Source organism: Solanum tuberosum, unplaced genomic scaffold, assembly GCF_000226075.1.
Source record: "Solanum tuberosum cultivar DM 1-3 516 R44 unplaced genomic scaffold, SolTub_3.0 scf00623, whole genome shotgun sequence".
In the NCBI taxonomy this organism is placed as follows: Eukaryota; Viridiplantae; Streptophyta; class Magnoliopsida; order Solanales; family Solanaceae; genus Solanum; species Solanum tuberosum.
Genome location: NW_006239550.1, coordinates 74,172 through 101,611, shown reverse-complemented (window position 1 = coordinate 101,611; position 27,440 = coordinate 74,172). Strand labels below are relative to the sequence as shown.

At 34.8% G+C, this 27,440-nt stretch overlaps 3 protein-coding genes across 5 annotated transcripts; 1 reads left to right on the top strand and 2 right to left on the bottom strand.

The window, feature by feature from the left end:
* The first annotated feature begins 1,365 nt into the window (after positions 1-1,365).
* On the top strand, positions 1,366-4,886 carry LOC102578972 (ankyrin-3-like). 2 transcript variants are annotated; one of them, XM_015304859.1, is made up of 5 exons: positions 1,366-1,879; positions 1,978-2,166; positions 2,413-2,532; positions 2,753-3,210; positions 4,201-4,886. In XM_015304859.1, the coding sequence occupies exons 1-5, from the start codon at positions 1,381-1,383 to the stop codon at positions 4,825-4,827; spliced, it is 1,893 nt and encodes a 630-aa protein (XP_015160345.1). In that variant the 5' UTR covers positions 1,366-1,380; the 3' UTR covers positions 4,828-4,886. The 2 variants fall into 2 exon arrangements, with proteins under 2 accessions (XP_015160345.1, XP_015160346.1); XM_015304860.1 differs by lacking the exon at positions 1,978-2,166.
* Positions 4,887-6,263: 1,377 nt separating this feature from the next.
* On the bottom strand, positions 6,264-12,015 carry LOC102603271 (DDB1- and CUL4-associated factor 8-like). Its single transcript, XM_006366338.2, has 6 exons — positions 11,867-12,015; positions 11,636-11,768; positions 9,011-9,262; positions 7,762-7,905; positions 6,996-7,682; positions 6,264-6,750 (listed from the first exon to the last, which is right to left on the bottom strand). Exons 2-6 carry the CDS (start codon positions 11,732-11,734, stop codon positions 6,514-6,516), a joined length of 1,419 nt encoding a protein of 472 aa, XP_006366400.1. The 5' UTR covers positions 11,735-11,768; positions 11,867-12,015; the 3' UTR covers positions 6,264-6,513.
* A 1,591-nt stretch (positions 12,016-13,606) lies between these two features.
* LOC102602933 (V-type proton ATPase subunit a1) lies at positions 13,607-26,598 on the bottom strand. 2 transcript variants are annotated; one of them, XM_006366336.2, is made up of 18 exons: positions 26,254-26,597; positions 23,631-23,675; positions 22,614-22,736; positions 22,369-22,476; positions 20,922-21,035; positions 20,652-20,825; positions 20,273-20,410; positions 19,747-19,854; positions 19,519-19,626; positions 19,268-19,416; positions 18,462-18,615; positions 18,198-18,358; positions 16,848-17,054; positions 16,585-16,768; positions 15,822-15,905; positions 15,201-15,397; positions 15,050-15,109; positions 13,607-14,185 (listed from the first exon to the last, which is right to left on the bottom strand). In XM_006366336.2, the coding sequence occupies exons 1-18, from the start codon at positions 26,392-26,394 to the stop codon at positions 13,981-13,983; spliced, it is 2,460 nt and encodes an 819-aa protein (XP_006366398.1). In that variant the 5' UTR covers positions 26,395-26,597; the 3' UTR covers positions 13,607-13,980. The 2 variants fall into 2 exon arrangements, with proteins under 2 accessions (XP_006366398.1, XP_015160347.1); XM_015304861.1 differs by lacking the exons at positions 13,607-14,185; positions 15,050-15,109; positions 15,201-15,397 and adding an exon at positions 15,527-15,745 and having other exon boundaries at positions 26,254-26,598.
* Positions 26,599-27,440: the final 842 nt, after the last annotated feature.

Below are 27,440 nucleotides of genomic sequence, written 5' to 3'. Positions count from 1 at the left end.
TCCTTTCTTATATTGCTCCACAGTTTGCTTACAAGGTGAATGTCTTTTGTAGTAGAACACTTTGACATGAGTTCGAACCGATTCTCAAAAATAGACATACTCCTCCTCAATGTCATCTCAACTACTTCCTTTCATAGTTTATAGATTTAATAATTTTACTATATATGCAAACAACATATAAAGTAAATAATTTTTGGGTTCAATTGATTGAAAATAGTTTCCCTACGATCTACATGATAAAATAGGAATACGTTTTTGTGTAAATTTTTATATTTTTCTAGACTTTATCTTCACTTATGTGATTATGTTGTGATTCTAAACAATTTTGCGGGGCCTCAGTGGCTCCCCTCTAGCCGGACATGCGTATCACATGGAGGGAGTTGTCTTGCACTATGCTTTAATATTTATTCCATTTTTCAAAGATAAGATATTAATATTTTAAAGCAAATAATATTCTGAATCTTGCTTGTAAAATAATTAATGTATTGTTTTTTTCTGTGAAGAGTGAGGAAAGACAAAAAAAAAGAGTATAGAAAAGCTTTGTAATGAGATGGTATGTAGTATTTTTCATTTAGTGTATGTGAGATGGTGATGTCATATATGTATCTAGTCAGATTATTTCATGTATCTGATTTATTTATTAAATGTATATGTATTTTTTATTAAATATATATGAGTTATTTTCTATCATGTATATGAGTATATTATTCTATGTATCTGAAATCTTTTTGTCATGATTTAGTGTGTTTCCTTCAGTGTATCTCTAAGTTAATGAACATCATATGTAAGTCTTTTTCTCTCTATATTGCTCTACCAACCTCCTTACAAGATGAGTGCATTTTGTAATAGACAACTCGAAATGAATTCAAATCTATTTTGATGTGAAAAATAGACTTAGTTCATTCAATATAAAAAAAACTTGTGGCAAAAACTCACAATAATAAACAACTTAAAATATTTGAAAAGACATAAAAAAAAATGATTCTCTCAAAAATTTATTAGTGTCTCACAAATTGGGGGAAAAAAATTAGTAACATATATTATTTGAAAATGAAAAAAAACACTATAATTACAATAATTAACAATTTAAAATAGTTGAAAGACATAAATATTTAATTAACTTTTGAAATTTTATATGTGTCACGTAAATTGAAACATGGTCGTCCATGTTTATCACAGGGAGGGAATCGTCTTGCCCTACACTTAATGTTGTTCCAAATTTCAATTAGAAGATATTAATATTTAAAGCAAATAATATTCCGAATTTTGCTTGTAAAAGAATTAATATTTTATTCCATAATGACAATGCTTATTTATGTTTAACCCAAATATAGTATTTATTCCTCATTAAAATATTTTACTACTAACAAGTTAGCTATAATGGGAAGAAATCGCACCAATTCAATAAGTCATCGTGAATCTGCAGCTTACACTGCAACTAAGTGTAACGATACAAAATCGATCGAAATTTTACGCGATTTTTGGAGAGAAGAAGTTGTTTTCCCAATCGATAATCGTGGTGACACGATTCTCCATTTTATCGCCATTCATGGAAATGTGAGTGCGCTAAAATTACTTATCGAGGAACGACCAATAAGTGGTCAAGATTTAAAGATTCAAAATAAAGATGGAAATACAGCTTTGCACGAAGCTGCTAGGTTTGGACGATTAGAAATTGTGAAGGTGATGGTGAGTTTGGATAGCGAAATTTTATTCGAGAGGAATAGTAAGGGAGAGACACCAATTTATGTTGCAGCTGCGCATGGAGAAAAAGAAGTGTTTACTTTTCTAGCTGATAATAATTTGTGTGATGAATTTACTATGACGAGGAACGATGGAAGCAACGTACTTCATGCAGCCGTAGCTCACGAGTGTTACTGTAAGTGATATACTGTTTTAGTTTAACTTCATAAATCTGGCTCTGATATCGTGTAAATATAATTTTTAACCTATGATTTTATTTTGCATGAGGACCAGACTTTGCAATACAATTATTGAAAATGTATCCAGAATTAGCAAGAAAACAGGACAAAAAGGGTTGGAGTGCATTAAATGTATTGGCCACAAAGCATTTGTCTTTTAAGAGTGGATCAATTTATGCACTCCAACAAATGGGGACTGCCCCTTTTCTTCCTATGCAAGCCCTTGAAACCTTTATATATTTCTGTAAGTATTTTTTCATAATTATTACGCTATCTGTCTCGATATATGTGACATTATTTTATGTATTTTTGTAAGTTTTTTTTCATAACTATTACGCATCTCGATATACGTGACATCATTTGACTTCATGAGAAAGAAGTAACAGACTTTTGAGAAGTATTTCTAAAAATATATTTCAAAAATTTGATCAAACAGACTATAAGTAAAACTATATAAATTAATTTGTTTCTTCTTTTGAGAATGGAACAGGCATACCAGCAATGTATGAAGAGTCAAAACCTAATTACAACTTGGAGGATCCAGAGACTACTACTATTGATCATGTTCTCATTAAAAGAAAAAGATCTTCATTTGTTAATTTCCTATTAGGTAAGGTATCTCCATGAAAACTACATACAAGGATGGTACATTGCAACAAATGAAAAAAATTGTGACAATTGTTTTTTACTTATAATATAAGTGCTGCTATATAAATGTCTGGCGTCCTGAGGTTTTTTCTGGACTATTAATTCCCGAATTACAATTTCTGTATTACTAATTCCTGCATAATAATATATTGAGATATGTTTTTGACCATTGGCTTTTGTAGGTAATGCATGGTTGGGAGTAATGGATGATGAAAAGCAAAAGCATATTCTTGCATTAACATTAGCAAGAATATTGATTAAGGAGGAAGATTGGAATTTCTATGCAAATAATTGTGTAGAAAATCCACTAATACAAGCAACAAAACTTGGTATAAATGAGTTAATCATTGAAATTATACAAAATTACCCTCAAACAATAGAAACCATAGATGAAGAGGGAAAAAATATACTACATATTGTAGTAGAACAAAAAAATAGGCTCATATTTGATTACATTATGAAAAATGTATCACACATAGATAGGTTGCTTGTTGATATTGATCATCATGGAAAGACCATATTGCATTTTGCAGCAAGTGTTGGATCACCATTCAAATTTTCCACAGAGGAACCACCAATTGAAAAAACAAGGGGTTATAAAACATTGATACTCATGGCATGGGGTGTACTATGGTTTAAGGTATTTTCTAACTTGCTCTTAGCATGAAGGTTCGATTTTTCGAATTTCATACTTGTGACTTTTCTATCTGAATTAATATCAAAACACATCTTAACTATCAATTGTTTACTTTTTCTACATGATATATCAACATAGTTTAGGTAGAAAAAGTGAACAATTGATAGTTGCATATTGAGATATGTTCTGATAATAAATTGGTGATAGTTCAAGTAGAAAACTCACACTCTTGATAGTTCAAGTATGAAATTCGTTAAATCGAGATACACTAGGTGTGTTTCTGATTATTAAGTCTTGATCTTATATATAATTGAATGATAAAATATAGGCATAATACATAAATATGCCTTTTAACTTGACTTCAACATACTCCCTCCAATTTTGAGTGTGCAAAAGTAGACACTTAAACTTGTATAAAATTGAACAAATAAACACATTCGCCCTATGGCATCCTACATGACAATATTATGTCATACGTGGCGTCATACATGTATTATGTCACATAGGACGTGTGTATCTACTTGTTCCATTTTATACTAGTTTACGTGTCTACTTGTGCACACCTAAAGTTGGAGGACATGTATGTTAGTTAAAACCAAGTTAAAAGAACATATTTATGTATTATACCTAAAATTTACTCGCTCCGTTTTAATTTGTTTGTCTTACTTTTTTTTGCCAACTATTTAATTCCAACTTTCCATGTGACATATTTAAGACCACACGATTAAATGAAATGCATGTTATTACATTCTACATATATTTAGTTTATAACCATAAGATTCAAAAATCAGACAAATTACACCTTCATCGTCACTTAGCTCACTACAACAAGAAATTACATTTAGTGGCAATATATTTATCTTTGCCGCAAAAAAATATCATTAATGTCATTTCATCCAGAATCACTAAAACCTTTATTTGTTACATTGGCTTACAATGAATGAAACCTTTATTTGTTATATTGGCTTACAATGAATGATATTTTTTGTGAAGCGTGTAAAATATTGTGTTCATCCACGTTTATGGACAATGAAGGATGATAAAAACATGACTCCAAAAGAGCTATTTGATCAAAATCATTCAAATGTATGCATAGAAGCAGAGAAATCAATCAAAGATTTAGCAAATCCAGCTCTCATTCTATCAACACTTCTATGCACAATCAACTTCGCCGCGGTTTTTACAATCCCAGGAGGCTTTGATGACAAATCTGGACTACCTATTCTCTTATCAAAACCACAATATTCAGAGTTATGGATGTTGATGTTTTTCATAGGTGCAGCACTTTATGATTCAGTCTTCACAATGGGAACTGTGTTATCAGTACTACTCTCAAAATTTGATTCTGATGATTTCTGCATTGCTTTGCCAATCAAGTATTGCACAATCATTATTTCTGTTTATTATTCAACAGCATTCACAGTTTTAGGTTGTGTACAAGCTCTTAATGTTGAGAATATATTTATGGACAAAGATGTGTGGTGGTTAGTTTTTCTTTTAATGTGTCTTGGGTGGTATATGGGTTTAATAGTTTTAGATGTATGTTATATTGTCTTTGATTATGTCTACTATTTCCTTCATTATTCCTTTCTTTTTAAAGGGAACAAATATGTAATGTAAAAAAGGTGTAGTTTGCAAGATGTGTTGCATTTTTATCTATGTATTTTGTTGGAATTAATAAGAATTCTCCTTCAATTTTGTAGTATTTTTCATTCCGTGTATGTGAGATGGTTCTGTCATGTATCTGGTCAGACTATTCCATGTATCTGATTTGGCCTATTTCTACCTCTGCTTATATTCATCACTGTCAATCTCTTACACCTCCTTATTATGTTGGGATATTGATGCATCTCCTTTTCACATTTCTAAATCATCTCAGTCTTGCTTCTCTTATTTTGTTCACACTACAGAGGTCACTCCAACTGTGTCCCAAATTTCTTTGTTTCTGTAATCTAATCTTTCTCAATATATATACCCACACATCCATCTCAATACTCTTATTTTTGAAATTTTTGTTTTCTGAATATGAGAGTTTTTAACTGGCCAATACTTTGTTCCACACAACATACTTGGTCTATGCGTTGCTTTGTAAAATTTACCTTTAAGTTTTGATAGTACATTCTTATCGTACAAGACTTCATAGTCGAGTCTCTATTTCATCCACCTTGCACCAATACGATGTGTGACATCATCATCGATTATCCATTTTCTTGGATTTATTAGTTAAAGACCTAAAATACTTGATTCTTCCTCTCTTAGGGATGATTTGTGTATCCAATCTCACTTTCATGCCAAGCTAACTGCATGTAGTAAGTCACTAAACTTGCACTTCAAGTATTTACTTTTGGCCCTGCTCTACCTTTTTTTTAAAAAATAACTCCATTGATCATTGATGTGCAAAAACTTACAATTTGAGTTTGGCATCCAATTTGAGTTTGGCCCTACTCTACCTAAATCTTTTAGACTCCAAGATTTGTCTCCACACCACCAGCCTGAGATCAACTACACCAAGACTCGTTAATTAGAACTATGTCAAACAATAGAAACCATAGATGAAGAGGGAAAGAATATACTACATATTGTAGTAGAACAAAAAAATAGGTTTATATTTGATTGCATCATGAATCCCCATAAAAAGTCCATCATTGAGTTAGATTAGTGTGCTTTGCACGCTTTTCTCAAAGCTCATCGGTCAAGAAGTTGCATTCCGCTAATCTAACTTCGAGTTCGTTTATCCAACCAAGAAAGACATGGGGCTTTTGGGGCATGGTAACTAAACACTAGGGGTCGTTTGGTTGGGAACAAGTTATCCCAGGATTAGTTATCCTGGGGTTAGCTATCCTGGGATAACTTATCTCACCATGTATATGAGATAACTTATTCCATCACTATGATATAAATGGTGGGATAAGTTATTCCAAACATGGCAACCAAACAAGATACAAACATTTTATCCCATCACTATTTATTTTTATCCTTCACACCAAACGACCCCTTAGCGTTAGTTAGAACACACCATTATATAGTAGCTTTGAAGTTAAATTGACACCAGATAATGAAGTTCACAGAAAAGGGAACAATTGTCTAAAAGATTAAACCATTACTTCTTACATGTCAGCATATAGGATAGAAGAATTTACAGATTGAACTATTCAATTTGGTAAGTGGCTACAGATGACACCACTCACCTTATTAACCATGTTTGTTGAGAATTGGAAGCAAGCACCATCATGTAAAAATGGCCTCAGCAAAGTGGCACAAAGTGAACGAAGAAAATCGCGCTGGTGGGTAATAAGAGTATGATGACTAGCTAATGCTGCATTCGGAATTTTCCCCCTCCTCACCATCTGAAAACCCCAACACGTAAGCGCCTCCTCCTCCGTCATCATCATCATCATCACTGTCGACATCACCCAAATTCTCTCGTCTCTCAATATAAGCCAGTGCTTGCCTCCTGTGCAGACGTAAAACATGCATTATCATGTCCGGGGTGAGTGTTACCCGTGAATGGTCCTCTCGACCACGCCTATTAGCTTCCATTATCTGCTCACATCAAGACAAAGCAATGAAATCGTAAGAGTTGGTCAAAGAAGTAAGCAAAAGAAGACGCCAAAGGGGGTTGAACATCTACTATATCTACATGAACAGAAAATTTAACCACGTATAAACAATGTAATTTTCCGAACCCCCTCGGCCTTACTTGGCTCCGCCCCTATAGACAACATGACGAACCTTAACTATAGATATTCAAACATGAAAACTTCTAAGAGAACTACTAAGATTTGCACCTCTTGAACATCAGGAGGCAAAGGAGTAACATCCTTAGATGTTGGAGCCCAAAGCTTTATGGTCTTTTCAATTCCACATGTAGCAAGAACAGGGATACAAGGATGGGGCTTCAGCTGATTTACAATGTGTCGATCACCAACCATCACGCGGACAAGCTTGGTGTCCTTTTTCTTCCAGATAAATATATGCCCACAATCAGACCCGGTCAGCACATATTCGTCAGTGGGACCAAAGAAACTCACTCCTTTAACTGTTTGTGAATTTCTATGCCCTGAATAAACTTGTGGCTTTTCTAGCTTGTTCAAATCTTCACCTTGCAACGACAAAGGAACTGGACCCAACCCCATGTCCTTCTGAAACAAGTATATCAGTTCGTCGTTGTATGAAACCAGCAATTCACTTGTGTTTGAGTAAGCCAGTGCTGTAATGTGAACATCGTGTGTCTTAATCAGGTGATGGGGACAAAATGTGTCGATTGGCCTATCGGAACTGGTTCTTGCATCCAGCTGGTACATTCTGATGTCATATACACGGGCATATTCATCGGAACCTCCTACAGCAAAATAATTTGGATTTCTTGGGTCTATCACTATGGCATTCAACCTTATGCTGCCTGACTGCTTATTGTTTTCCGTGAATGAAGAGCAGCGTAAAAGCTTTGAGGAAGAACTACTTCGCAGATCATACTGCAAAATAATGCAAGTCATGGAAAATTAACATGGGAAAAGAGAACAATGTAACAAGGTACCGCATGTGGCAACCTACGTGTTGAACAAAACCATCTTCACCACAGCTATAAAGTATGTAGGGACTTCCTGGTTCCACAGCAAGCTTATGTACACGACCTTGGTGCTTACCTACTTTTTTTGTTTCTACCCGACCATTCTCCAGCACCAAACCAAGTCTCACCTGCAGCAGTATTTGCAATACATCAAAAATAAGCACATACGAGTCGAGCCACAATCATCGTCTTTGACCTTTTGACAAATTAGGAATATGAAGAGGCAAACTCGACAGGTCTAACTACAACAACAACAACATACCCAGTGCAATCCCACAAGTGGGGTTTGGGGAGTGGGGTGGGTAGTGTGTACGCAGACCTTACCCCTACCTTGAGAGGTAGAGAGGTAGAGAGGTTTTTTCTGATAGACCCTCAGCTCAAGGACAAGTATATCAAAGCAATTCGGGAAAAGAAATATCAGAAGTGAAGAAGCCACGACAAAATATTAAAAATAGCATGACAAAATATTCTGAAAAAAGGGAACAATAACTACAATATAAGAATACTATAATCGAAGTATAAGAAAGTAGAAACAACAAATAGTAATAGAAATCGAAGTTAAAGAAACAATAGATAGTAACAAAAAATCGAAGAACAAGCAACTACAAGAATAATACTATGACTGCTAGTATGGAAGAATAAGTGAGACACCTCTCAACTACCAAATCAGCAGGTCAAAACTATTGCTTAATAATACAGAAACTACAGATGGATGTACACGTATTATATGCAGATAAAATATGGGTATAAATTAATACGAGGAAAAAAGAAAATGTCACTAAAGACTACTGCCAGAACTATTCAAGGAAGTTACTATGTTTAGGGAGTAGATCAACTAATACTGATATTAATGGAAGAAAATTATAAACAACCAAGTGTTCGGAACAGATTGCACAAATCACGGTTATGTAGTTGAGAGGATAGCCAAAAGAAGCACAGAGGATGCCGTAATGTTGCCAGTAGGTAACTATTGAATATCTCTAGAATGCATGACGTCTTCCACAATATGAAAGGACCCCTCCTTTTTATTTAAATCCCCAATTTATTGACACTCGCTACGAGTTCTTTGTTATTAAGACCATGAATTTGGTTATATTATCAACAAGAGAACTCCCCCATTAGGTAGAAATCATAACAGCAACAGACAGTAGACCTCTTCAATAAAACATTTGTTCTACATCTTTTGTCTCCAATATTCCATATATTATAGCGCATAGGACAGGAGAACATCACCTGGCCATCAGCAGATGCAGTTATTATTTTACGATCATCCGTGAAGGGCATGAACTTGGTCTGGAAAATATTGTCCATGTGACCTGATGGATAAGAAAATTTTGAGGTTGACGTTGCCCAGTCCCATAGTATAACTCTTCTGTCATCAGAGCCCGAGACAAGAACATCACCAGTGGCATTGAAGTCAATTGTGTTTACACATCCTTCATGACCGGTTAACTTGCCATATAAATCAAGACGCTTGACCATAGCCTGCCCCACAAGATCACAAAAGGAATGCTTTCAGTGGCTCATAATATATCAGCTTCTACAATTCTAGGGTACATGAATTGTCAAACATCTTAGATATAGAAAAATAGAACTCCACATAGATTTTTAATTACCGTCACACCTTGTGTGGAAACATCTGCATACTAAAGTATGACTAAGGAAAATAAGTAGCAGCAGATACTATTAACCATCACAGAATATGAAAGACATGATTATTTATTTATCTTCATACATTTTGAAAAAAAAATCACATTATTTGAAGATAAATAGTATCATTATTTACCGAACAAATTTCCAACATAGATTGAACTACCTTTACTTTAAATGAAATTGTGCACACTAAAGTGTGACTTAGAAAGAAATTAAGTAGCAAAGAAACTTGACATTACACAATGTGAAATTCGTAATTATTTATTTAACTTAATTATTATTTTAATAATCATGTATGTACCAACTTGCACACGCCTCGACTAATTCCATGAGGTACATGCTACCTCCCACCAGCACAGGTATTGGGTGACCCTGTCCACCAACGGTTGGACAGATTGGAAAAAACCACCTAGTGTTTTTGCCACTACTGGGATTTGAATCTGAGACCTCGTGATTCTCAATCTATTCCATTGACTACTAGACCACATCCGTGGGTGCAAAAGGCATCATTATTTATTAATCTTGGCATATGATATGTGCCACTAAACTGACGGAACTTAATTCCATCCGTAGACTGATACCCCCTCCGCAAGCCCGTAACTATCACTCAGCGGATGTACCTCACTTACGATCATCGTACATCTTTTGCATAGTCCATTTTGGATCAGCTCAAGTATAACGGCAACGACACTGCATCCCACAACAAACTCTAAGATTCTAGCAACCATTTCCTACGTATCAAAGAGTAGTTGCCAACTATCAAGACAATGAATCGGATTCACTCACATCCAGCTAATACTTAACTTCATTGCATGCTATCTGTTTACTACTTCTCAGACTTATTACTACTCCTTCCGTTCCATTTTGCTTGAACCTACTTCCTTTTCAGTCTTTACCTAAAAAAATGACCCCTTCCCAAATGAGAAGCTTTTAGAGCCACACAAATAGTATGGTAGGTTTAGACTACAAGTTTCAAAAGAATTGACTTGTTTAGTACCACAAGTTTCATAAGTCTTCATTTCTTTCTAATAGGTTCACATAAATTGAAACGGAGAGGGTAGCAGTCTACTATTGTATTAAGTCTAAAGGCATAATACCTAACGAAGCTTATCACTGTCAATCAATACGACCCTTTACGCTTTCCTACATCATTTTCTTGTTATTATTTACGACTATTTTGTATTCACGCTGATAGTGCCCTTCTATCATGATTGTTAGACTTTAAGCATCCACAAAATGACCAGACCTTACTACCCTTCGGGGTGGCCCAGTGGTTTGGGCTTGGGACTTCCATGCTGGAGGTCTCAAGTTCGAAACCCCTTGCCAGCGAAAGCAAGGGGTTTGCCTTCTGGGTCGAGCTCGTCGCACCGGGCTTGCCTAGTGTGGGTTACCTCTCCTATGTGGTTTGCGAGCTATTGCATAGGAGTGGGGGTTTTACCCTGTGCGCACCCAAAAGGTAGCGGCTGCGGGTTTCCCTTGTCATCAAAAAAAAAAAAAAAATGACCAGACCTTACCAGATACAATAACTCCGTGCTTGTCTTTTTAAGAGCTTCTTGAGTAAATTGATACACGATTATATCAGTTAGCTTCAATCCGAGCTAGTTGAGTCAGCTACGATAATCCTATGTATAGCTTTTTATTTCCTCAAAGCACGTGACATTCTTTCCCTTCCTTTTTAATTCCAAACTTCTTACTTTCCTTCATAAGATTATAACCCCACAAATATCGATGACTTATTTTAATCCACGAGTTTCAAAAACCACCCTTTTACTTCCATTCTCAACTTCATATCCAATCAAACACATCACATAAATTGGGAAGGAGAGAGTAGTACATCATTAACCGAGTCGGAAACAACCTCTCTACCTCCCAAGTCTCAAGATAGTGGTAAGGTCCGCGTACACTCTACTCTACTCTCCCAAAACCCACTTGTGAGATTATACTATGCATGTTGTTGTTATAGAGTAGTACATCAGTACAGTTCAAGTGATCCTTGACCACAAATTTAATCAAACTCTATCCATTCATTACAAGGCCATTAACAATTCATCACAAAATAGCTCCAAACTACTCAAAATTCATACTTTTTCACACCCCACAACAAGTTCAAACCCAAAAAGGGAAAATCAGACCCAAAATCACAAATCCAAAGAAATATGTATTTAGCTACAAGAAATTAGGTAAAAAAAAAAAAAGAATTCAAACCTCAGAAGCAGAAATTCTTCTAGAGAAATTTCTAGGCTTAGAAAACCCAATTTCTCTTTTATAAAACTCCATCAAATCACCCTTGTACAGTTTCTCCATTTGCTACACCTCTTTAATCAATCTTGATGATGAACTATAGAAATTGAAGTAGTGGGATTTAGCAGAGAGTAAAGTAAAAGCATGATGACAAATCTTGTGAAACAGCAAAGGATGTAACAATATGGGAAGCACCTGGTTGATTGACACTTCACACCTATAAGAGACACCTAGATTTTTGTTACCAAAGTTTTTTACATTATTTTATGCCTCACACAATTTGATAATAGTTAAGTTGTTACCTCTCTTTTTTATTTCACCAATAGGTGAATCAAAAATATATAAATAAAAAAAGACGATTCAGTGTATTAAATTCTCGCTATGTATAGAGTCGGGAAGGAATGGATAAGAATATATTATTGATAGTAGATTAAACTCTTTGCTATGTGCTTAGTTGGAAAGAGGTGAATCACAAAAATCAACATTATAATGAATTACTCGTCTATTTGTCTTAATCATGTCCATCTTCCAAAAATATAAATTTTGAATTATATTTTATGATTTTATCCAATTAAATATAAAATAAATTCATCTTAAAAATATTTTCAAGATTAGTTATTCTTTATCTCTGGTACCAAACGAAGATTTAAGATGAAATATCTAAAGTGGACTATCTACACCTCCTATCCACTTGCTTTGTGGGACTCCTAGTGGAATTTACGTGGCTTTTTCCTTAGTTTTACCATTTTAACTTTTACTAATAGATAATTATAGTTTATAAAATAGCTCCTAAATATATAATTTTATGTACTAAAGGGGAAATGATTATGTTATGATCCAATTTACAATAACATACTCATACTTTGCGAAAACAAATTAAAATTTTATTAATTTTATTTGGTAAAAAGGAAAAATATACTCCCGAACTATCGTAAATGGTATGCAAATATCTTTCGTCATACTTTTGGGACATTGGTGCCCATGTCGTCCAAAAACTAGAGCATATATACCCTTTATACTAACGAACATACACGTGTCATAATCTTATCCACCGATCCGACATTTATCAACGGATAAAATTGCATCACGTGTCCCTATTTAGTCTTCCGTTAGAGTGAAGGGCATATATGCTCTAGTTTTTTAGACGGCAGGGGCACCAATGTCCCAAAAGTATGACGGAGAGTATCTGCATACCATTTACGATAGTTCGAGATATATTTGTCCTTTTCCCCATTTTGTTTATATACTAATCAAATGATAAAAAAAAACTAAGGAGTTTAATCATTTACACTCTTCGAACAAAGAATAAAATGAAAACCCTCTCTTTCACATTTCAATATTTTCACGGGAAAATTAGTTTAAATTTCTTCAAAGGACAAAAAGGTCTAATCGTTATACACTATTTTTAGTGGGGCTATATGATTATAGATGAAACTAAGAGCCAGTTTGGATTGACTTTTGACTTATGATTTATAAGCCATAAGTTAGGATTTCTAACTTATGGCTTTTGGCTTATTTTTTTTTTTTTTTCTTTAAAATAAGTGCTTATAAGCATTTTTTAACTTTACCGAAACACTTCAAAACTGCTTAAAAACTATTTTGGCTTAAAAACACCTAAAATAAGTCTATCCAAACAGGCACCAAGTATAATACTTATTAATCATCTTTTGGCCATAGATATTACTTCCTCTGTTCCAATTTATGTGACACATTTCGAATTTTAAAATTCAAACAAATTTATCTTTGAAGATTCCACGAATAAATCTCGACCAAACTTAAATTATTTGGCTCTCGAAAAACGAAACGTGTCACATAAATTGAGATAGTAGGAGTACTATTTCAAAATTCAAAAGTTTGGTGATTCCAAAGAGATTAAGGATGAGGAGCAAAACACTTTATAAGACTCAACCCACAAAATGTATACAAGGAATCATCTATTTGCTGATTGTGTAAATTTGCCTCCAAAAAAGAATGACACACTTTAGATAAATGCTACTATAGTGATTTCTTTCCCTCTTTACAAATAATTGACTCATTTGTGTTTGGGAAAATATGTAAAATAATCTATGAAGAAAAAATTTACAAATCTCTTCTTTAAACAGCTAACTATAAGTGAAATTTTATGTGTGCCACAACTTTACAACTCTATGCTAAAACCAGCTGCTTCATCAAAAGAAAGTGAGCAATAGTAGTCAGCCAAAATTGTGTCCTTTTTCAAAATCTCTGTGACAGGCTTTTTTTCCTGTTATATGGCAACTCTTCTTCTCTGCAGAATTCCCCAGAAAGAAGGAAAAGAAAAGGGTTATGTACTAATCATCGTCGTCTGCTAATGAAGCAAAAGAAAATGGGTTGAACTTATAGCCATCGCCGTGGTAGAACTTGTTTTGAAATTCTACCCAATGAAGACGCAACGCATGAAGGAATGCACTAAGGGTCTCCATCATGAGTAGTATAAAGGTCGTTGCAAAGGCAAAAACTGACAGGCCAATGAGCCGTATGACCAGGCTATCATACCTGCAATTATTAAGTAATTAGCATTTCGGATAAAATTGATAGCTATGATGTTGTCAAGGGCAAAATGTTAAAACGACACAATCAATTTGTACCACCACGTTTTAAGTCCTTGACCAAGACATGGTGTAATCCCTGCCCCATAAAGAACCTTAATACATCAGTCCAGGCATCGTGCAGCATAATAATTTATAAGCACCAGAAATCATGGCACAATGTAGGAGGGTGCATATTGTCTAAGATAATCTTTGTAATTGACATATGTATATTGGCTATAATTCCGAGTGGAATAATATTTTAAAGAGCTTTTAAAAGGCAATATATCAAAGACATAACAGGTTAAAGTTGGAGAGTGGAGTTTAGTGAGACCAAAGCAATTTTACAAGTTAAGCCCTATGATTTGTAATGGAACATGGGAACACATGAATTTAGATCTTGAGCAGAAACCATGGTGATTGCACTAGCTTTACTAATGGTACAAATGACACATTGTTCATTTTTCATGCTTCCACTTTTCGGCATAGTCTTAATGTCAATTTGACCTGTCATCTGTGCCTTTCTTCAATGAATACAGTAGAGCATATAATCTTCGCAAAATACTTAAGCATAAGACCAGAAACAATTTGGATGAAATGTTGCTAAACAAATCAGAGCTGCAGAAGAAAACAGGGCTGGTTTCGAGGGAATACTTGTTCAACTCCAAATACTTACCATTGCTAGAAAAAAATCAGGAACCAAATGAATTCAACAGACATTTCAAAAGGAATAAGATTTGAAACTCACTACTATGAACACCCATGTGAAGACACTGAGCAATGTCAATACAAGAAAAATCTGAACAGCAAGACAGATAACATGAAATCTTACCCCCAAGCAAGGAGGAGAACTTTCTCGTAGAAGACAGTAGACAGTTCAGAATGAGCCAAACTGCATCAACATCAAAGACATGTAAAAAATTTTGAAACACAAAACAAGTTTGCTGTTGATTATGAATAAGCAAGTAAAATGAAGGATTCACCTCAAAGCCCACAGACGAAGGTATGATGCAGTGTTAGAGACAGCACCCAAAACAAACTCAATAGAATGTATCATTTGATGCACAAAAACCTCACTAAAATTAAATTCCTCATGATGGTGTTGCCTGGCAGAGTCCGGTTCCTCGTAAATATCCACCTCGGAGGTTCCAAGAAGGCCATAAGTTCCGCCTTGAAATCTCTAAGAATCACAATAAGGTAGCCCAAATAACCATAAGAAAACTGTCAAAAATAGAACTAAATTTGTTTTGTATGGTTAGTTCATTCCTCCTTATACTTATTCACCCTCTCTCTCTTTAAATGAAAAACAAACAGTACTAACTTTGATGATTAAACAAATTATTATTTAGCCAAAATTAACCAAACCAGTCTTGCGCAAGTAAATTTTTGGAGGACTGTAACATGACCAATTTGTTGACTCACTTGTTTTAACACCCAAAAATTCCCAACCTCCCTACATAAGAGTTCTCTCCAATCTTTGTGCCCCCCTTTCCTTTAAATTTGATCATCCATTCCTTTATGCTTTTCTCTGAATCATAAAGATATTATAGTAGTCCATTCATTGTGAAGGATGAGAAAAGGAAAAAGGCAGACAAATGTACTACCTCAGTGTGAAGTCTCTTCAAAATAAAAGGTTTTGGGAATAGCATCCATGGAACAGCAACAAGTGCCAAAAGCAGCAATATTACCTGCAAATTGCAATAATAACTGTTAGAACAAGGAAACAGAGATAATTTAAGGGTTTGTTCGATTTATGGCCTATGGGATGGGGGATTAGGGATACAAAGATGATCCATTGTTTGGCTGTCTGGTAGAGTTTGATAAAGGACAGAATCATGAAAAAACCCACCTCCCATCCTGGATAAACTTATCTGCTAGGGGAGAAATGACAAAGTTACCAGATAGGAATTAAAGGGTGTTTTTACTCCATAGATCATTTCCCCCCTTCCACACACACACTGCCACCAACCTTTCTTTATTTTCTGTTTTTTGTATTCCTTATAAACCCTAGAACTAATGAGTTTAGCCACTCATGATTCTAGCATGAATACAAGATTCATGAATAATACAGTGAAGAATGATGAAATAAAGTAGAAAGAAAAAAATTCTACGGTGGAATGCTCCAAGCCTTTCCTCTACTGATTCTTCATTTCAAATTAGTCCTTATTCTTCATTAGTTATTTAATGCATTTAGGCCAAGGACATTTTTGTCACATAGATCTAAAATCTCGGTACCAAACATGGGATACAAGTGTATACAATCTTATCCATAGTCCATTTATTTACATCATATCCTACCGTGTAATCTAGCGGTATCACAGTTTTACCTTATAAGATACATACAGAAAGAGATGCAATGTCACATACCTGAAGCACACTCTGGCCCCAAAACAACTGGTTTTCACCAAGAGGCTCAAAAGGACTTAGGAACATATAAATCATAACATGGTAGAGATCTGCCTGAGATCCAGTGCACCATTTAACAACAACGAGGAGTGACAGGTATCCAAACAGGCTGTTGAGAAAGATCACTTGTGGCACAAACTGATACCTGATAACAAATCAATAACAAAATAAATACCCTCAACAAGAAAACCATCAATGACACAGAAGAAAAAAGGAATACGCACTTAATATCAAGTGAGCTGTTGAAGAAACGTGCATTGAAGTAACTTAATATGATTCCAAGGTTCATCTGTACCACACCCAACAAAATAGACATCTTCATCTTAAGGGAGTTCAAGAAAGGAAGCTCCGAACGGCTACCTCTCCAGCTTGGATCCACACCAAAAGGATAAGGATCACTGTATTTTATTAACCCCACTGTTTGCGCATCACTGCAAAAAAAAAAAAATCAAATTCCAGCTAAAAATCCAAACTAAAAAAGGCTGGCCGGAAACTGTGCATTAAATACTAACTCAAGCTCTACGTGCATTCAATAATGGGGAGGCAAGAGTCAGGTGCCAATGTAGATGAATGTCAAGAGAACCATCAAGACCTTTTTTTTTTTTTTTATAACCGAGAAATCCGTCTGTGACCCGCCCTTTGAACCAATCACAGCCTTCTAAACTCGGTGGATAATGGGGCCGCCCATCGACCCTTCTCCACTTAAATACCAAGCTTCGCTTTGCATGGTGTGGGGCTTGAACCTGCGACCTAAGCCACAAATCCTCCACCTTTTGCCACTTGAGCTAGGCCTTGGGGGCAATCGCTTACTCTTTTATGACGGTACGATTGAGCGTTATTAGCCTCCACAAAAATGGACAAACACCACGGAGTAGCACTGTGAAACAGTAATTACCTGTACGAGTTCAGACTTGAAACCAAGAGGCCGATACCCGTTATGTCGAATCATTCGTTCAGCAAGCTGATTTGCGTAGCCAATGCACAGTGCTTTCCTCAAATTTTTGTACTCCTGTTGGCCGCCTCTCCGTCTATTGCTTGTTTGAACATCTAATGAGCCTAATTTTAAGCAGACAACATAATAAATACCGGGCATCGCTTTGCATGGTGTGGGGCTTGAACCTGCGACCTAAGCCACAAATCCTCCACCTTTTGCCACTTGAGCTAGGCCTTGAGGGACATCAAGACCATTATTTGGAAGAGCAGTATCTGAATATGTCCAAGAAATATGGAGAGGATAGTGACTGTTTGATTGCATTACTACAGCTTCCTATACTTGACAGGAAAGCAATGGGAAATCATGTTGAAATCTAATAAAAACTTGGCCAATCTTCACCATTAGTACATAATTAGGGGTGTTCATGGTTTGTTGAAAAAACAAACCAAACCTATCAAAAAACCCGATATTTGATTTAGTTTGGTTTTGAATTCTAAAGGCCAGGCCAGGGAGAGAGAGCTTAAAAATGCAAACCACAATCTAGATCAGAAGCACGTAAGAGATCACATTATCATTACTTTGACAAATCACAAATCTAAGTAATTCTATATGGAAATTTAACAAGGTTATAATTCCATACCTGCATGAAGCATCGCGGCATTTGTATGCAGAGCCACCAAAAATGTGAAATGGAACAGAGAAGAATTCATTATATATCAAGCCACAGTAAATTGAAAATATTGACATTAACAGGAGTACATAGCGACCGCCAAAAAGCATCTCCATAAAGCTGCCCAATTTCTGTCAGAAAATTTTATTTGATTACAAAAGGATTATAAAATTGCATAATTCCTGATGTTAAGTACTTTGAGTGAGAGGCTGAAATAATGGGAGGACAACATACCTGAGAGCTGAGCTTGCTTTCCTTAGAAATAAGAACTAATGCTCCCAACAACAAGCAAATTCCATGACCCCAATCTCCAAACATCACCGCGAAAAGGAAAGGGAATGTAACAATGGTGTAGACAGCAGGATTTACCTCCTGGTATTTAGCAACACTGTCAATGTAGACAGTAGTAAGTATTTTGTTTTGCCGAAGCAACATAAGTCATGGATATTTCAATTTGATAAAAATAAATATAGATTCTACACTTGATCTTAGCCAAAAGGGAAAGAAAAGTAGTATCAGAGATGGATATTGACTTTTCATAGTATATATCTTTACATACTTTTCATAGTATGTAAATGGAAAATTTATTTGAAGAGCTGAAGCATCCCAATTTGACAGCATTACACGTAAAAAAACAATAAAAAGGAAGAAAGCTGGACTATCAGATTTAACGTTTTAAGTAGATCACACTTTGCCTATAGAAAACTACAGGAATAATAAACACCATACTGCAAACAATGTCTCTATATGAACTAAAGGAAAACAAGGAACAAAGACTCCACGAAGCACACATACTCTTTATCATGAAAATCAATGACACTTTAAAGAAGATGAGGTAACCCATGATGACTGAATCATGATTCATATAGACAAACATAAATCAAATTAAGGCAGTTGCTGCAACTAGTTTTGATAAGGACTCATGGAAAGAATAATATCATCAACATACACTCTATCCCCATGACCTAACAGCATTACCTAACTCATTACATTGTAGATCAGTTTCTTAGATTACTAAATGCTACTACACATTCACTTACCCATAAGCATCTACAATTTCTTGATATGCATTTGTGAAACAGTTTGTCCTGAAATATGTTGGAGGTGAGTCTACAGCATCCATGACATGAAATATAATTCCCACTTGTGAGTTGCTATCCATTGTCGCACGTTGCAAAGCCTCTTGTATCTAAGGTGTCAAAAGCAAGCACATGGCGATACTATTATAAAAAATGGATATGGAAACAGTGAATAAGTAACCGCTAACATAAATAATATCAAACAAGAGTACCTTAATCTTTGCAAATATTGGACACCAGCCCTCTCCAACTAGACACTTCTTTGTGACATCAAAATTCAGCATATTTAATGTGTCATATACAGCCTTTTCCCTTCTAACCTAGAAAAAAGAGTTTGAATTCATCTTGTATTTCAGACTCACTGGAAGAGTTGCTCTGACAAGCCACTAATTTAACTACATTATAAGAATGTCAGTTTATACTCTTGTCTTCACTCTTACCATGTTCATCCATTTTGTGAGGTGAAATCCAATAGACGTCAAAGCTTTATCTCGATGACGTAATCCAACATCCAGAGTGGTCTCTAATTCAGATAGCCTCGACAAAACCTGCAGTCAAGATGTTCATCTCAATGGTCAGTCTTATACTTTATGGCCAGGCAACTGAAAATGATTACAATCTAGCTAATATACATACGAACAGTATACAAAAGAGTCTACGGTTAGACTCAACGAACTGGCGCAATGTGAAAGCTACATCGCACGGAGCTCTTCCTAGAGACTCAAAAACCAACATACTGGCCCTCTTTCCATGATTACTTTTTTCCAAGCATAACATGACCTCATATATAAATTAACACAAACCATACTAGACAGAAAGAAAAAACGAAATTGTTTCCATGACTGGCTAGCAGTATATTTCAAAGTACACTGACTGATGTGCAGTAAAACAAGCTTGTTCAACAATGATGTCTATGAAACTCCCTTTCCAGTAATCAGAAAAAATTGCATTAATATTTTGACATACTTCTCGAGTTATTTGCCTCCTCTTGGTCATGTCTTCAGGAACAGGATAGCAATTGGCACCAAACGCCTCACAAATTTTCAGTATTTTCGATCTTGCCTGCTCACCTGAAAAGAATACTACGAAGACTATTTTCTCAACCTGCAGAAGCAAAAATTGGGTGTTAATCACATACTAAACTATCAACTAAGCCATTTTGTAAGCAAGGAGAAAACAAATAAAAATATGCATGCGCATTAGAGTATTGAAGAAACCATACAGCATAAATAGGAATATAATTCATGGAGACTTTCCTTAATTAGGAAAATAATTCTTAGTGCAACAGTGTAGAAAACTATTTACTGAAATTCACGGAAGAGCAATTTAGAAGAAAGAACGTAACCATTTCATTTGAAGAAGGATCCAAGATTTCCTCATCAGCAACTCCCTGGTGGAAAAGCATATTTCCCCTTGTTGCACGAAATAGCATTCTCTCAAATTGTAGAACTTTGCACTTGCAGATAATGCCACTAATAAATCTTACTCCAGACTGATTTGAAAGTTCTGGTTGCATCTCCTGAAGATTGGAAAAAACCTTATCTCAGATGCATGGCAGATACAAACAATAATTATCTTGCACAGTATCAGTCTAATAGCAAGAAGAATAAATTACCTGCTCAAGTAACGATGCTGTATCTGTATAGTTATCATTGGAGTACACGTTTTCACTTAATTCTGTCTCCTGAGCTGTTGTATGACTTCTACTTGAGATAAGGAAGTCACTAGCCTAAAGTTTCCAGAGTTACAGTTAGCAGAAATGAGAAAAATAGATCTGAAAGGGAAAGTATTTCTTGACCAAAAAAAAAGGATGACTTTGGTCCAATAGCTACAATTTACTAGAACAAATATGACCATAAAGCTCTTCTCAATGATCATGTACAAAGTTTGGAATGCCAAACTCAAAAATTGTAACTTTTTTGCACATCAATGATCAAATGAGACTTCAAAATTTTAAAAAAATAAAAAAAATATGACCATAAAGCTCTTCTCAATGATCATGTACAAAGTTTGGAATGCCAAACTCAAAATTGTAACTTTTTTGCACATCAATGATCAAATGAGACTTCAAAAATTTTAAAAAAATAAAAAAATATGACCATAAAGCTCTTCTCAATGATCATGTACAAAGTTTGGAATGCCAAACTCAAAATTGTAACTCTTTGCACATCAATGATCAAATGAGACTTCAAAAATTTTAAAAAAATAAAAAAATATGACCATAAAGCTCTTCTCAATGATCATGTACAAAGTTTGGAATGCCAAACTCAAAATTGTAACTTTTTTGCACATCAATGATCAAATGAGACTTCAAAAATTTTAAAAAAATAAAAAAAATATGACCATAAAGCTCTTCTCAATGATCATGTACAAAGTTTGGAATGCCAAACTCAAAATTGTAACTTTTTGCACATCAATGATCAAATGAGACTTCAAAATTTTAAAAAAAATAAAAAAAATATGACCATAAAGTCCATTGAGTTAGTCTGAAGTCTCAAATGCATGGAGGAATATTAATTGGCAACCACCAATGTCAGGTTTAATAACAACAGATCAAGTACTAAGAAATCAATTTCTCAACTAACTCTGTCATCTGAGAAGCCATTAAAAGCTTTGCGCATAAATGAATTGATCAGAGATAAAGCATTCCGAAATAAAAGACACCCACTATGGAAGAATAACATAAGAATTCACTCATAAGTTCTCCCTTTGAGTGCTCCAAGGTAGTTTTCACGTCTTTAGTATACCTTCAATTTATTCGATATCTTTATGTTCGCATCCAAGAAAACCAAGTAATGGTTGACACATACATGATTTTGTTACTGTAAAAGCATTACCCAGTAATCATGACTAAAATGGTTTAGTGCAAGGACAGAAAAAACATAATAGATGGATATTAATGAAAGCCAATACCATGCACATATACATATGAGAAGCAAATGCATAACAAACGTAAGCATATTGATGAAATATTCAAACAACAGTATCTGGCATGGACCAATTTCTCAAATGTGAACCAGTGCTCATTAATGATATAGTAAAAAAGAGAAGTCAAACTGTACCTTCTGCAATACCATCTTAAACTCAAGCAGCTCATTGTACGATTGCCTTAGCTTCTCGCTATTACCATTCATTTCAATTAACTCGTGTTCGTGCTCTGCAAGTTGTATCTGAAATTCAGAATAAGTCTGCATGAGCTTTTACTCAGAACGAGAAGTATACAAGAAAACAAATACGCATAAACCCGATTTGGACAATATAGTAAGGAATTCATCTGTCAGCAAGAAGAAAAATACTATAAAGACACCTCCAGTTCTTCAAGTTCAATATCAGGTTGTGAAGCAGGACGCGGAGAAGGCAGCATCCCAGCTTTTTGTATCTGATCTTTGAAAAATCGTAGTTTTCTTGACATCTCTGCACATCTTTTTACCTATGAAAAATCATTCACGATTACAATGAAAAGATAAATATAAACCACTGGCCACCAAATGTTTAGCATGCAACCAAAACGATGAAAGCGCGTATGGTGTTTAGCAATCAGATGTTTCATGTAAACTAAGGTTGCTTTAAATATGAATTACCAATCACCACACTAGCATCAACCTAGGAATATATGGAATGCTATCATTTAAATCAGATCAATCAGAAGATAAATAACAGCAGAAAAGTTATTTACTGCAAACACTTCCAATATCTTATAATAAACCTCTATATCACTGTATGGTACTGTTGAGACACAATATAATTAGTAATTAAAAGTGTTCTCTTTAATATTTTCAGTTTGTAGATGAGATGGTTACATATTTCAAGATGGTATCACAGTAGGCAGAAATCCTGAATTCAAATCTCACTACCACCCAACAACAACATACCCAGTGTAATCAATCTCCTCACTACCAACCATTATAAAAAAATGGGAAAAATTAAGTGTGCGAGACCAATGAAAAGGAATCAGGTCTGTGTGAGGGGCAGGTTTAGACATAATATAATTAAGTAATTAAAAGTGTGATCCTTTTGATAGTTTAAGCTTTTACTCACACACTTCAACAAGTACCATTACTAACCACAAGTAACTTCACATTACCATTACAAGCTGAAATTGGACAAAATTACTTCTTATCTTGACTAAAGGAATGGACTTCCATCAACTCTCAAGGGACAGTTTCCAGAAAAAAAGTTAATAATGATTATGATTGGTCAAAAACACAAGCTAAAAGTGATTAACAATTCAACAAATTAAGTTAATGATGGAAATGCATTTCAGTGAGGTAATCACATCTAGAATCCTTGAAATAAAGATGTTGTATATACTATTAGTGTATACCTGGTTTACAAATGTTCTTTGGAAAGGACTTTTATCAGCATTTAACTGTCAAAAGAAAAAGTTAGATAGTGAGTACATTCCCACCTAACACTATCAAAGAAGGTGAAGCAGAAAATAATTACAAACATTTGTATTATATACAAAACATTCACCTTAAGTAAGGCCATCAATTGGCCACAACAAAAATCTTTCCTTTAAAACATCAATACAATCAGTACAAAAGCTTTCATTCTCAAAAATATCAGTACAAAAGCTGCACCAAGACAAATCAGTACAATGACATTATTTAAATACGCTTGTTTGGGATTGAGGCATAGGTGTTGTTTTTTATTCGAACACACTTCATTTTGGTCCTTCAAGATCAAACTATTATCATATACTTTTCATGGTCAGCAATTTCTTAACAACAAACCATCTCGATAGAAGTAAACTGGATTCTGTTTCACTAGGACACCCAGATTTAAAGTGGAATCTATCTTTCAAATACTACTACAAAAGAAAAAAGGAGCCTGCCTTCTACCAACAACATAAGCATCGCCAATTCATGTATTCATAAGCATAAGAATAAAGAAGCCTGCCTATAGACTACATAAGCATCTATAATTTAGAATATGTATTCATGGTGCCTTCCGTTCTAAGCATCTCTGGTTCCTTCCTTTCCAAATTGTCCATAAAACACATGCTAGAATGGCTCTCCAGATTTCTTCAACTCTTCGTCTCATACAGATCATTCAGCTGCTATGTGGCTCTTTTATAGGGGATTGATCACACATTTTATCCCAGAAATGTACAAATAGAGCATCTAATATCTATAAATGAGTTGTCAGATAGAAAACACATATTAATTCCTTGTATCTCTTTTCATTAGCATAATCAGAAGCAAAACCCCCAAAAATTTAGAACTCATTTATCTCCTTTGAGATGTGTTTACGGTAATCAGGATGATTTATTTTTTAAGGCTGTAAGTAGGATATGAGCTTTGTCAAGCTTAGATATCAAAAGACGTTTCAATCAATAGTCACTGTTCCAGATGTGACTATTGAATTATAGAAATCATCACAAGTTGAAGGTTCATAAGCTTTAAGCAGCTACTTCTTCAAACCAAATTCATAAAACAAAGGAAAATGAATGCTGACAACTTCTCATGATCCCAGATAAGACATTGGGAATTAACAATCTGTTCTCACTTAGGAAGCATGATCATGTGTACGCAGCGAGAGAAAAAGAAGTGCTTTAACAAAATCTGTTTAGGTTCTAACATGCTATCATCAGCCATCACTCAACTTTAATGAGTGCACACGGTAGATAGAACTACCTTATTTTACCATTTACAGCTGTTTCCATCTAGCTAACTTTGAACATTATAACATTAGTCATATGTTTATTAAGATTAAAAGTTTTTGTGCAGATTGAAAGGATGACAATGGTGAAGAGGCCTTGTAGCATTTTAGGGCTCTGAGAGCATCACAATCTGGTTATTGGTGGCTGGAGGATGTAAACTTAAAGAACTGTACCAGCCTCAAAAGACTAAAGACAAAACTCTCGAGAGATCTGCTCTGTATCATCAGTCTTGTTAAGTTCCACATTTATTAAGTCCCACACTAGTTGAGGGAATGGTTGTGGTCTCCTTATATGGTTTGAGAAATCTTACCCTTATGAGCTAGCTTTTAAGATTGAGTTAGACCAAAGATTCATTTTTTCACATGGAATTAGAGCCTGGCCTATTGATCATGTTGTTGTGTTTCTAAATGTTGGGGCCCCATGTTATGTTATCAACACTCCAGTTGTCCAATTTTGAGTGTGGAGGAAAGGAGGGTTAAGTTCCACATTAGTCTCGGGAATGGGTTATGGTCTCCTCATATGGCATTGGGTAATCCTCCCCTCGTGAGCTAGATTTGGTGGTTGAGTTAGGTCGAAGGTTCATTTATTCACACTACTCCCTTCCTCCATCCTAATTTATATGACACCATTTCATTTCTATAGAACTTTCATAGCTTTCAAGAACTCAAATTAGTTAAGCCATTCAAGTTTCTCTATCAAACTATCTAAAACTCTCCACTGAAAAATTGTCATCTAACATAAACCTGAAATTGTAGTAAAGAAGACAACTCTAAAAAACTATGTTGCTCAGAGTCTTCAAAAATGTCATCGGGTGCATGTCGCACCCTTCAACAGTAGTACATATTTGAAGGATTTGACACGGATGCAGCAACATTTTTGGAGAGACCGAGCAACTTAGCAGTGAAAAATATGAAAAGATTATTAAACACAAAATGAACCAGATCTAGTAGCTAGTGATCTATCCATTGCAAATCAAAATGTGATCAAAACTAATTCAAACTCAACTCATTTTCCACTGCGATCACAACACTTAAGCTCAAAATAAATAAAGATCAATTTTTCATCACTAAATTGCACCGACATCACAAGTCCCCTCTCAACCGACACGAAACAAATCAATCACTCTCGCTTAACACTACCAAAAATTGCTACAACATCACTCATTAGAATTTGTTTCGAAGCAACAAAGTGTTGAATCTCAGTGAATCACAACACTATAAAATATATAAAAAAAATACTTATTGAGCAAATAATAAACAAGGAGAAAGGCATGGATCTGTACATCGCGAAACTGAAGAAGGCCAAGTTGTCCAAGGTAAGTAATAGCAGGATGAGCAGATTCAACAGGAATAATAAGCTGAACAAAAGTCATCTTCTCCGAACGCATCAGATCCATGGGAGGCAAGTTGTCTATGTACTCCATTTTCCATACACCGAAAAAATAAAAATCAAATCTCTTCAGATCTAATCACACAAAAATACACAACTTTTTTTTCTGGCAATTATATTTTTTCGTTTAGTATTAATGGCGGCACCGATTATGGAATTTCAGATTGATTTTTTTTTTCTGTGCAGAGCCATCACTGAAGGAAACAGGTAACTGCCATGGAAATGGAAATGAATTCTGTTTTGGTTACACCCTGGGGTGGCAGTGGCTACGTCATTGTGCACACCTAAAGTTGAAGTGCTTAAATGTGAACTAAGGTCAAATTAAATGGCATATTTATATATTATGCCTATATGAAAGTAATCATAATACATCAACGTGCTCTTTAACTTGACTTCAGTTGACATTTATGTCCTCCAACTTTGGATGTGCACAAATAGACACTTAAATTTGTATAAAATTAAACAAGCATTTTACGTAATGTCCTATATGATAATTTTGTATCCTAGATGCCACGTGTAGAACCAATCCTCAAAATAACCAAAATTATTCAATGCACTTAGTAAATCGCATCCAGAAAAGGCGTTTTATGAGTACTTCTCGGGGTGAAATTTCAAAACTGAATGGGATTTATTTCTGACAAATATATATTGTCTCATCAGTTTGGATGATATTTTTTCTTTATCCCAACTTTTCTCCCCCTTGATTTATTAGTTTTTAATTTAACTCTTTTTAAAGAAAAAATATATATGAACGGTAAATAGTACTCCCTCCGTCCCATTTTATATGATGTACTTTGATTTGGCACAAACTTTAAGAAAAATGGAAAGACTTTTAAAACTTGTGGTCCAAAATGAATGATAGAAATTTGTGTGGTTGTAAATCATTTCATTAAGGGTAAAAAAGACATTTTATAGGCAAATTGTTACTTAAAATAGAAATGTGTCATTCTTTTTGGGACTGACTAAAAAGGAAAGTGAGTCATATAAATTGGGACAGAGGGAGTATTATTTTTAGTGTAGAGAAGAAGAAGGGGATGAAATGGTAAAATAAAATAAAAAAATTAGACATGAAAGTGTAAT